Here is a 12,495-nt window from a genome sequence, read left to right as displayed (position 1 = left end):
TTCGCACGCATAGGCTGCAGTACGCCATTCTCATCCAGAAACCTAAAGCCAACGTTGGCATGGCTGCTCGTACCAATGCAAATAGTACAAAGAATTAACTTCTTTCCCGAGTAGTTCAAATTCACGGACATGCCCGTGACATCAACCCAAGACGCCTGGGTATATTTTTTCTCACCTGTGTAAGTCGTATAAACACAATCTACTCCAGCTACGTAGGGGTTGTTCATCGCCATATATAATAACTCAGACCAATGCTTGCAGCTGCTAAGCCGGCTTTTAGTAAGTTGTGGTCATATTCCTCCTCCTTTTTAGGCGCTCGGTATGGTTCTTTCTTAGGCGCTCGGTATGGTTCTTTTTTAGGTGGTTGGTGCACTTTTTTAGGCTGTTCAACTAAGTGCCTCCTGATGGTGTCAGAGTTCACGTCATTCACCCCAAACTTCATATCCTTAGTAGCTCGTTGAAGTTTGTTGTTATAACCCACTACAGAGCCAGTATTTATAGATAAATTACTAGGCATTAACCAACAACCCGGGGCTACTGCATAGTCCAACCTTGCCTTAGAATTTTGTATAGCTAGTTGGTAACGCTGTACGCCCTTGCTAATGTCGCCCTCCAAGATTGAACTTTCGAATAGAATCAAAGCTTCGGCTCGCGTCTCTTCTGCGGCGCCGGTATTTCCCACTATGCTGGATCGGGTATTTACTTGGGCTCCCAAAATGGAATACACGTAAGCTTCTATGCTGCGGTTTAAACGGGCAAGGCCAGCTTTGGTTAGTCCTTTACCTTCTGGGGGTATGAAATTAAAGTATTGCTTCGTTTGCTCGTCGTTGGTAATCTTGATAATCAGCGGGTTAGCCCCTGCATACTTACCACCCTCGTCTTTGAACAGAGGTCCGTCTCTGACTTCCTTAGTGGTTTTGGCATTTGGTTCAAAGAAGGTGCTACTGTCGTGAGTTTCTTTGTGATACCCAGTATCCCACTGCAACCGCAGCGTATGTACTTCCTTATCGCTTAGCTCGTGCCCACCAATCCCCCAATAAGCCCAAATATGTCCCAGACCATTGTTAGCGCCCGTAGTGCATCGGAAATCCTTCCCTACAACGCCAAACTCCTTACAAAGTCTGTTATAAGCCGGCACGCTGTATTTATTATCTCTTGGATAAAACGTGGCATCTCCCGGTAATGCAACCACCCCCATTTCATGTAGTATTCTTCTAACCGTGAAGTGAAAGTGAAACATAAATATCGAATTCTTCATCAAGTTTGCGCTTACACCGCAGCCGCTAGTGGCACACCAAACCGCAAAGTTCAACTGCTGCGGCCAATAACGCATGTTAGGACCGCTTAACCATTCATGAGATTCCTTAGCGGTGGTATGAACGATGGGCACGTTTTTGAAGATATCTCGCACCTTTAACGGAAAGGAATGATTGTTAGAGATCCGCATATTCAGCGTTAGGCCCAAGCTTGGATGTTCATCAAATGAAACCGCGGGTATCGGATAAGTACTGGTACCCAGCAATAATTCCTGCGACCAACCTTGCACGGGTTTAGGCTTAGGTGTGGGATGCTGCACAGATACCGTAGGCGTGGAATGCTGCAGCTGATTGTCTATTTGCCCCACCAGCGTTGGCTCCAAGTCCGCATTGCTGTACATCCTAGAGCCGTTATAGTAAATACCGTCGGGTCTTCTTTCAAACTTACTAGGGTCTGCATGTGGAAACATCTTCCTAAAGGCCCTCCAGTTCCAGTAATCCCTGTTGTCATGATGTGGCTGCTCCTCTATGTTATTCCCAAAGGCGTCGTACATTAGTATATATAATGGATGTTATACCATCAGCACCTCCACTTTATCCTGATTTACCTAACGAATTAAACGCCGAGAACTTCCGCTTGAATTAAAGCAAATCTAATCCTCGCTTACTTAGAGGGGCAGACAAAACACTATGAGGAGGTCAGGAAAAAGTATGCCAGGGCCCGAAGCATATTACATAAAATCGCAATAACTTCCGGCTCCCTGTCCGTAGCGTTAACAGGCACCGGCGTTGCTACCTCACTCACCGGACCTGGAATAGTCGTTGGCGTTCCTTTGGCCAGCGTTGGAGCCGTCTGCGGCATCGTTTCCGCTGTTACGACAGGCATTATGAAACAACTATCCGGTAAGATATCCAAGCACGACACTCATATAGCCCTAGCAAAAGCAAAGGCTAACACCATCGCCGACTTAGTCTCCCAAGCTTTGCGGGACCGCCGCATAGACGACGTGGAGTTTTCTTTGATACTCGCGGAGGAAAAGAAATACGGGGAGCTAAAGTCGGGCAATAAAAAAACCATCGTGAAAGATCTTTCCGAGGAATCTCGCAAAAAGATCTACCAGGAGGCAAAAGAGGAGCTGCAAAGAAAACTCGCTCAGTAGACATCTGCTTCGAAAAGAACGTAGGGGGATTTCGGCTGCACATTTCATCTTCTCGGAATCCATTCTAATAGGGGGTGGTTGAAGTCAATTTTGTAAAATATTTCGTAGATTACGTCGGGGTAATAAGGAATATCCTTATCCAGCCGACAAAACATCCACTCGGCTCTTGTCATATCAGAAACCTCGGGAATAGACTTACCGGTAATTTCAGACAAAAGATAAGGAATAGCTTTGTAATATTTCCCTAGCTTTAATTTTTTCAGCGTTTTCCGTAGACTTTGCGGGGTTGGCTCTTCTAAGTGGTCTATGATTTTCTGCCTTACTTCATCGTCTAAATATACCGGATGTAAACCTTGGATATGGCTCATCCAGTCCCTAAAGTATTTTATTCTTTTGTATGGGGTCTTCGTACGACCTCCATTGGCGTAATATTGCTCTTTGGTAGCATTTGGTACGGCATTACGAATATTCTTACCACACTCGTAACACTGTGCTGACGTGTCGTCTTCTATTTGCATTTTTTTACCACAACACCAGAAACCCTTCGGCTTGGGAATGTTAACTTTGAATCTTAGGCAAATCACACAGAAGTCATTGGCGAACTTTTTACATTCATGCATCGTATATCCGACAAATATTTTAACCTCCGTTTGCGGTACCCAACACAGCAGCAGTAAGGACTTATCGCGCGGGATTTCCCGTAAATCTGCTGTACCCGCGTTCGGAATTCCGCGGGTAAAACCCGTGAATATACGGCATCGATCGCGAGTCCCCCTTACTGCTGCTGACCATCATCCGAATATCATCCGATCCGTTAAATATGTCCAAAGTTTGGTAAGATAGAACCTCGATCCTAGGAGCCAAAGTTAATTACTTACTTGTGTTTCTCCAGAATTTCCAGCGCTTTGTCTACTTGTTGGTAATCTACATGATTCTATAGAGATAAATTGGATGTTCAGTTAGAAAATGAGTATTATAGCGCAGCAACAGCAGCAACAACACAACAACAGCAAAGATAAGAATAAGAACAACAACGAAAATAATTGAGTTACCATTTTCTTTTCGACTTGTGGCCACTTCATAGAGCTTTCCATGACAGCCCATTCAAAGTGTTTAAAGAAGAAATCTCGATACTTTGGGTTGCCAATGAGACTTTCAGTGTTTACCGCTGCCCCGAAACCAAATCTGTGCTTCGTTTGCTGAACCTGAATCAAATCAAAACCAAAAAAAATGTTTTATAAAATCATCCACGTTTCGGAATCAAAATGAGATATCGAAAATACGATCCGCAGGCAGCCAAAATAGCCAATATTCCACTGTTTTCCCATTTTAGACCACTTGTCATTCCCTAGAGTATCCTTTTTTTATTTAATAGGTTGCGCATGAAAAGACACATGAATATGGATACAACTCAACGAAGAATCTTGTTCTGAAGGGAATGGCAAAACACCACTCCTAAGTAGATTTGGTCCATAGGCAACATGAAAACAGCGAACATGGTAAGTCGTGCTGTATAGATAACAACTGAAAAATAGTGGAAAAAGGCTATCATTTTACTCCCATTATAGAAGTGGCTGCCATATAAGGTTGGCTACGATATAGAGGTTGGCCGCTTCATAGGTGGTCATAGATGGCTGTTGCTAAGGAACATATAGTAAATTAGCCAATCAAAACGCATGATTTGTCAGTATTTATTCACCTTAATTCCCATGAGCGACAAGTCTTGGGTCGCGGCAAGTTCGTAGGGAACGTTTATCCTGAAGAAGTCAAACAAGATAAGATTAAATCATGCATGAGAGTTGAACAATTTCTTAGTATCAGAGTATATATATGGACAAAGAATAACCTTCTTATTTCAGTGGGTGCATGAAAACGTTAAGTATGAATACTAGTTTCCCTATTTTCACTCACAGCACACACGTACCACTTTACAAAAGTGACTTTTTACTTCATTTAATACAACTCTCAACTCCTGTACTTCAAAGAGTTCAAAGTGATTTTTTCAAAGAAAAAAGGTGGTACGGTGGCTTAAATCGATTTTTAAGAAGTTAAAAGTTTAATCCATGTATTATCCGAGCTTTGATGACAGGAACAGTTTTGTCAGTCGACGAGTTTACTTCTCCAATTTTACCTCAATTTTACTGATCTTTTTCGGTATGTTTCGATGAGTTTATCCGTCTTGTCTTTCCATCTTGGAATGTTCATCACCTCAACTAGCTTCATATCATCTGCAATAATGTCCACCGATCGGTGAGGTCCTCTGAAGAAGATAAACACATAACGAAACCCCCTCGGCGAGGCAGGCATCTGGAAGGACGTCTTCCAACGCACCCAACCATGGTCTAATGACAGAACAAAGTGACAGATATATCCAATTACGCAATGACTGTTATAAATGTCCCTTATGAAGGTAGATCTGGCACTGAAACCTAATCTGAAATCTGGACCTGAAGAGAAATTCAAAAACTACCCGAATAAAAGCTTATACAAAGAGCTCTCTTATTTTCAAAGTTCGTTTGGTTTTTGGACATGAAAAATGTAAGTTAATGGGATCATGCAACTTACCCGAAGGTCCAAATTTATTGTTCCAACATGGCGGACATATATTTTTTATCGTTTTATTCTATTTCATATCATACAAAGGATTGCAAACTAAACCATGCCATCTTTTTTTGGAAAATATATAGCATAGATATTTGTTGATAGGTTTTACCTTCGGATAGCTTGTATCTTCTAGCCAGTCTCATTATTATTTCATTCTTTTGACCGCGTTTCTTGAATCGCAGCCATAGCTCCATATTGTGGATGTCATTTATGTTTTTACGATCAAGAAGTTGAGTCCATCCAGTAAACGTATACACAGATAGCGGCTTTACTTTACGTCCTTTTGGTAAAATGATAAATCGCCAGTATTTAGTGTCAAGATTATCAAGATTATCAGTATTTAGTGTACTTTCCAGAGATCTGCGCATGCGTAGACTAGTAAGTAACATATTCAATCCCACATGGTTAAGCATGGTTACCCATTGAAAATATAACCGGAGCAAGATCAGAGATATTACGACTTTTTTTCTTTCTTATTCAAATTTTATGTACCTATGTATTGTCCAGGACCAGCCCATTCTGACAGTCTTGCATAACATATCCCACTATATCTACCATTTCCATGGTGATCTTTGGAATACCTGGACAGCGCGCCGCCCCGAGGATCGTCTGTCTCGCCCTGGCAGCTCCAACCGTCCAGGGGACTGGGATTGAGCGGCAGTTCAAAGCTTGGGTTGTTGAGGAGGTTATTTCCGATGGGAACTGGAATGAAATCTGTTCAGTGGAAAAAGAATTCCGTTATTTTTTTCTTTATTTTAATCTAAAAAAGTTAAAGTCAAAATCTTTGTTCTTCACTTCGAACACGGTATGACTTCTTGCTGTATACTATAAAACAGGTGTAAATAAGGAAATGATCGGTCGAAATCAAAACGTAAATTCACTCGAGTTCTTTTTGAGAAAAGAACCCAAAGAAATGCCACTCGATATATCATAATCTCTTAATAGTATTTTTTTAAAAGAACAGGATTTTTTTCTTGAGAAAATCTCATTGCAAAAGTTTTAATTTGCTACGAAACTTCGAAGATTTTTTTTTTTTGTCAACTCAGTCCGTCTGCGCATTCTAGCCTTACTCGATGGCGGCCGCTATCGATGAAAGCTTCTCTAGACAAACTAAAAGTTTCTCTTAAGAGGAAAATGAAAATAAGACAGGAAAATGAGTCTTAATTGGATATCCAATCTGGCTGTTTTTCGTTTTTTTTTCTAATTACTCTTTTCTGCCTCAAAGCAAAACTTTCCACTTACCACCATATTTCATTTCGTCAATCTCCTCGAACAAAGGTTCTATACTGACGGGTTTGACACTTCCATTAAGAAACAATGAACTCGTACGAGCACCAGGAAGAAGTGAATCCCTCGTAGCCGCCCCTTGGGCGCTGACCGGTTGGGGCCTGAGCTGTATCTTTGATCTGTCTTGACTTGGAAGAGTCTGGTCGTCAGTTGGAAGTTCCTCTTCAGTTTCAATTGATCCTAGAAGTGGGGAAAAAACGATTGAGCGACACTCTAGCATGAGCGCAGACCTATTTTTAACCTTGCTGAAGCTTTGCTTAATTAATTCCCTTTGCACTTCTGAAGCGAAGATGGCAAACGTTCTGTCGAAACATGTTAAGTAGTGAAAACCTTAGTTTACGAAGCGTCGTTTTTGAACTGGTTCTTACAGTCAAACAAGCTCAAGCGTTGACCCCTAGATTCGATTAATGAAATCATTAGTCAATTATTCCTTTTATACGTACGAACCGGAGTAATACAATATTGCAATATTCAAATGAAAATTCAGTTCATTATTCGACTCGTGATGAAGAAGGTAAATCATCTAAATTACAGATACCTTCGAGCAGAAGTCGCTCTCTTATTTCATAAGCATACACACTAGGTTTTGTAATTTCCGTGCCTCAATTACTTGGAGTCAGACTTGGAGTCATCAGTAATTTTGTAGGGAACGCTCCCGCCTTGAGCAAAATGGAGACACAGTTCCACGTCGTCGATAATGTTGAAGTATTTTCTGGACTCCCCAACTAGAAATTTTCAGTTGTCGAGAAATTGCTTTATTGGACAATCCGCTATTGCTGAGATGAACAATTTCCTGTCGAATAATATCAGGTAAAGGCTTTCCCGGCACATAAACAAGACTACTTCTCCGGGTATTTCTGGCCGCCATGTTTTCTTGGTCTTCCTGTGTTAGCACTGATTAACCAATCAAAATGTCGTATATTGAATTTAAAGTCGATTGGAATTTTCATATCTTCGGTTTTGACGTTGTAAATTTCAACTGAATAATGAAATCAAAATTCGAAAATTCAAATCATTAATCGACTCTAGGGGTCAACGCGTGAGCTTGTTTGACTGTAACTAGTAGTAAAAAATGATAGTCCTATCAGGGCTCACAAAATAGACTAAAAACCATATGCAAACTTACCTTCAAAACTGTACACATCAATCGCCCCAGGACCTCCCGTTCCATTTCGACAGAGAGAAGATGGGCCGTATTTAGAATAAGTTAGTCCTGCATGTGGGTCGCTGACACAATGATGGTGATCGCGGACTCCAAAATAAGAGTACCCATAAACCTTTGCTCTCTGTGCACACTCTGACACAATGTCTTTGATTCTTGTTGGTGATTGGCTGAGTTGTTGATATTGATCGTTCAATAAGTCTGGTATTGCACGGTCAGTACTTAACAAATCCTCACTCCAGCAACCAAGACTGCGATACTCTAATAAGACAAACAGATTGTTTATTTGGCACTTGTATACAAATCTAAGTCAGGTACCCTAACTGACACTTCAATAAAATTAACTATGCTTTAATTTGGTCAGGAAGAAGTGGCGAATCAAAAAATCTTCTAAACCGTCACGACAGTGGCCAAATTCATTCCAAACATGATTGTTGTTGATTCTCTCCATCAAACAAGTGCAACGTCACGCGGAGCAGCTTCTGGATCTAGTTTGGTTGTAATATTGCGCGAATGAAAAATTCTAAAACATGTACTGTAATGAAATAGTTTACGATAAACGGATAAATAGAAAACATAGATATATACAATATTATTATTTTAGCAAATGCACACGTATTATAAGATAATAATTTACATGAAATATAGAAATGGAACACATAAACATCCCCCTTACCCCTCCCCCCACTAAGGCCCTTTGTGTGTTATGGAGCCATGTCTTACCTTGAAACACGTGATCCTTGTAACAAGTTATCACAGAACACGTGACCACCATCCACAAGATACCCGCATAACATGTGTCCCTCATACTACGGTTCTAACATCAATCTTGATCAATCAACAGCCAGTTATTTCTCGTCTTCATTATTCAATAAATTTCATGGTATTTTATTATCTGTGGATAGATTAACGTCTGTCGGTATTAATGATATACCGCCAGCGGTGACGGGAAAGAAAAAAAACAGTGCATAAACGGCGCCTAATTTCATTTATTCAATGGCCAAAGCAGGTGTTGGAGTAAAATACAAAAAACTCTCGAGTTAACTGTCATCATTTCATATCTAAAATAAAAATTCACACCAAAAAGGCCGGTACTAGAGGGAGCCTATTTCTTACAATTTCGACCCAAGATGCTAATGTTTTACTTACGATCTTTATATAACCCTTTATACGATTTTTTTATTGCTTTAGCTCTTTCTCTCCCCCTAATTTTTAAAATCGTGTTCTTTTTTCTATTGATCTTCTCCGATTATAATTTACATAGTAGCACCCAAAAAAAATGAGACTAAAAAAATCGAGGTTTCTCAAAGCAATTTACAGCTCAATCAGCCTAATGTATAACGGTTCTTTAACTTGTCATTTTCGATTCGAAATCATTGTTCGTTCGTTACTACATAATTATATTTTACGCATACCTCTCGATCGGAACGAAAATTAATGGTAGAAACTTTTAGTAGTGTTTCTAAAACTAAGGATTTCTCATCTCATGTTATATCATCTCAAAACCTTATTCATTCTAAGCCACTTACCTTTGAAGCACTGTCTTTTAGTCCGCTAGGGTTAATCGCACCTCGCACCTGTTTCCGTTAGAAAAGAATCCTGTTTTTTTATTTAGTTTTAATTGAAGCCGGGCAATTTGACTCATTCTCTCATCCTTGGAGCTATCAGCCGCGGCGTTTACCGAAGAAGAATTAAGGAATTACTGAGGAATACAAGCGAACCGAATATTTTGACTTTCGTGGGGTTATCATTAAGTACCCTGATGTTTTTGTTGTTGTCCAAGTCACCTGCAGGTTACTAGTAACTACTGATTTGTTTATTTTCATTTCGTACTTTTTACTTGAAGTAAAATTTCTCAAACGCGCCATTTTGAAAGGTAACCAGGCTTTTGAGAACAGGAACCGGGCCATTTGTGACAATAAAGAGCTTAAGATTCTCGTTTACGGCAAACGTGAACCGTCAGTTGACGATTAAATTTCTTTAAAATTAGTGAAAAGGAATCGCAAAAATCTAAAAGTAGTAGATAAACAAAAGAATACTTGTCTTTGTCGAGAAGGTTTGCAAAAGGTAAAGTGAAATGTAGGAAAACGATGAAAACGTGGTCACGTTTGCCGTTTGCGGGAAGGAAAAACGGGAATCTTAATCTGCCTAATAGGCCTTATTCACGCGGCAGCCATGTTGGATTGAACCGATAGATTCCACCACGCGTAGCCTCAAATTCAAGCGCTTGAGAGTTTATTTATGCTGGGAAACAAAGGTTTTTATCCTCATGAGAATAAACATGGCCGCCGTGTGATAAATGTCCATACGCCTTGTGAAACAGAGTGCTTCGAGGGGCTTTCTCCGGTTTCCTTTCTTTCCGCAAAAAAATTATCTTTGCAAGTCCAAATCAATTTATCGGTAGCCTTATCAAATGGGCTGCAAAACCTGTTAGGGTTTCCGTCCACCATGGAGTGGTCAATCCGATTAGATTTTTTTCTATGAAGGGACGTCTCAATATTCTCGGCGGGATTCTTGTTTGAAAAACACGGCTTTCCGCTTCCACACTTCAAGATCAACTCAGTCGATGACCCAAAACAATCAAGAGCTTAAATTAGCTCAGTCCAAGTTGAGTGTATGAATCTGAAATCGATAGTTCAAAGAAGCCTTTTAAAAACTTAAACATTACACATTTCTTTAATATTTCATAAAATTCAAAATTCAAATGCCATGAATTAGAGGAAATTCGTTCAAAATATACATCAAATCTAGAACACTCTAATGTGTGCGGACTGAAAGCTTTATTTTAACTATCAAATTATATGAAACATTTATTCTTGTTTATCAAGTGTAATCGATAGAAACTTGTTATTTAAAAAAATATCAGGTTTCGTCTACTACAAAACGTTATGTTTTAAAACAAATAAAGTGAAAATTTAGTATAAATAGTCTATATTACCACGACAAACTAACTGCGTCAGAAGGATTTGTTTACGCTTCGAATACAAATGGAAATGTTCTTTTTTTCGCATATTTCAAGTACAAAAATCAGTAGGAAAGATCAATCTTAGAACCGTCGCTTGGATGAAAAGATGTATCAAACGTTTTTCGATTATTTATGCTCAACTAATTGATAATGAATTAATCCAATGATCGTTTAGCGATAGACAAAGCACTAATTGAATACTACATTTGATTTCATAAAGTGGTTGGTTTCTAGGTAGGGTTTACATGCGAGGTATAGTAACTCTTGGGATAAGTCTTTGTTTGCATTAGGTGGGCACCCAATACAAGAGATACTTTCACTAGGCAATCAGACCTCAAAAGGTGTTAGCGGATGGGCTGCAAGTGCTGCCAGGGAGATGCTGCTGCTTTGTTTTCCATCGACAAGCTTTAGTTCATTTATCAGTGATGTACCGGTGTGAAATGGCTCACTGAAATAAGTAGCTGTTGCCCTCATAAAGCGTGATCACACTGCAACTGGCTCCATCTTGCCACACCCTTCTTTTTCAATGTCCGCGCTTTGCTGTACAGGGCTTAACGATCTGAGGCTAAGCATAGAGCTGAATGATTTTCGGATTTCCTGCAACTGTTTTTTGAAACGGTCAACGAAGACCAAGTAAATCCAAGGGTTGACAGCAGCGTTTGAGGCAGACATCAAGATGGCCACGAACCAGTAGGTTTCAAAGAAGCATGACGTGGGTGGTTTCCCATGCCAGATGAAGATCAGGAGGAACATCCCGACATTGAAGGGAGCCCAGCAGATGGCAAAGCCAAGAACAACAGCGATGGAGAGCTTCAACAAGGTCCACATTTTGATAGCACGACGCTTCTTTGCTCGAGGCGACAAGGAATGTGCCATGATCTTGTACGAAGCTCTTGCCTTGATAACGAGGTAAGTGTACATGCAGGTTAAGCTGAAGAAGGGAATGATGACAAACAGCACGCAGGTAGCTGTTATGTAAGCCATGTGAGAAGTGACATGGTCAAAGGCAGGAGCCCAGTTGATGCCACAGCTCAGTATTGTTGTTCCATTGGTCCCTTCACTAGGATTTTCAACCCGCTCCAGTCTGAATACGTACATATAGGGTGCACAGTATCCCATGGCGATGATCCAGGTTAAGACCACCATGATCAAGTGCAGCTTTGGTTCTTTGTATGATGGCAGCTTCGGTCGCGTTACGGCTAAAAACCGCTCCACGGTAATGCAATAGAGAGTCAAAGTGGAGACGATTGGAGATATGTCTGCTATGAAGAAGTACAACTTGCAGAAAACGTTGCCTACAAGCCCACCGACTTGCCATTCCAAGCTGCCCGATATGACCTCGAAGAGCTCTTTTGGTACCATCAGAAACGGCACGAAAAGATCCGAAAAGGCCATGTTGACAATGAAAATATCCATGACTCCTCTTGGGCTCTTCGTTCGCAGCACAACACCTATGACAATGATGTTCCCAATTGCAGACACGAAAAAGATGATGATATAGGCCAGAGCTTTACAGACCGTGGCTCCAAGCGAGCTTGAAATATCACAGACTTCGCCATTCTGCTGCAAAGCCAGCGATGAGTTGGTAAGATTCATGTTTTATAGCGCCCAACAAACGTCTCATCTAAAAGTGACACGTATTTCCAATAGCAATGGTGCTTCTATCTCACCGAGTGACTTGAATGTGACTAAGACATAACACAAACTCGCTAAATATATTTTTATCGGGAGACCGCCTTAATATAGGTCATACTTGACGTAACGCTGCATGAAAGCAGATTGGCTGCAAGGCAGCAACTTGTATAAACACTAACACATTCATTGCGGAAACCCTTAAGATCAATGAAGTATACTGCCAAAATCATGGCGATAGCGGACAAAATTAATCACGAATTCATCAGTAGTGCGTAAAGAAAACAGTTGAAATTTTTTTGAGTTCTTTTTGATGAGCTATTATTTCAAAAACTTGAAGTTTAAGACTTGAAAGTTGTCATCGATGTTGGAAGCCTATGGCTTGAAATGTCGCTTAAGGAGTTCGACCTTGTTTTGGGTCGGTAAATG

At 40.5% G+C, this 12,495-nt stretch overlaps 2 protein-coding genes across 2 annotated transcripts in view; both read right to left on the bottom strand.

The window, feature by feature from the left end:
• LOC116290955 (uncharacterized) overlaps window positions 1-9,195 on the bottom strand; it is a 28,208-nt gene extending 19,013 nt beyond the window's left edge. Inside the window, exons 1-10 of the mRNA XM_089030862.1 lie at window positions 8,999-9,195; window positions 8,193-8,364; window positions 7,434-7,730; window positions 6,263-6,487; window positions 5,513-5,734; window positions 5,130-5,300; window positions 4,548-4,758; window positions 4,116-4,173; window positions 3,469-3,621; window positions 3,295-3,350 (exon numbers count right to left, since the gene is read on the bottom strand). Coding sequence (XP_088886988.1) covers window positions 3,295-3,350; window positions 3,469-3,621; window positions 4,116-4,173; window positions 4,548-4,758; window positions 5,130-5,300; window positions 5,513-5,734; window positions 6,263-6,487; window positions 7,434-7,730; window positions 8,193-8,277 — 1,478 coding nt within the window. The 5' untranslated portion in view covers window positions 8,278-8,364; window positions 8,999-9,195. The remainder of the gene's footprint in view (window positions 1-3,294; window positions 3,351-3,468; window positions 3,622-4,115; window positions 4,174-4,547; window positions 4,759-5,129; window positions 5,301-5,512; window positions 5,735-6,262; window positions 6,488-7,433; window positions 7,731-8,192; window positions 8,365-8,998) is intronic.
• Window positions 9,196-10,404: 1,209 nt separating this feature from the next.
• LOC116290920 (QRFP-like peptide receptor) lies at window positions 10,405-12,348 on the bottom strand. The gene has a single exon (XM_031698041.2). It carries the CDS (start codon window positions 12,028-12,030, stop codon window positions 10,918-10,920), a length of 1,113 nt encoding a protein of 370 aa, XP_031553901.1. The 5' UTR covers window positions 12,031-12,348; the 3' UTR covers window positions 10,405-10,917.
• Window positions 12,349-12,495: the final 147 nt, after the last annotated feature.

This window comes from Actinia tenebrosa, unplaced genomic scaffold (assembly GCF_029948245.1).
Source record: "Actinia tenebrosa isolate PJP-AT-01 unplaced genomic scaffold, QUT_ActTen_1.0 PGA_scaffold15__27_contigs__length_11533743, whole genome shotgun sequence".
In the NCBI taxonomy this organism is placed as follows: Eukaryota; Metazoa; Cnidaria; class Anthozoa; order Actiniaria; family Actiniidae; genus Actinia; species Actinia tenebrosa.
Note: the sequence above shows the minus strand (reverse complement) of the source record. Positions and strands in the feature narration are given on the sequence as shown.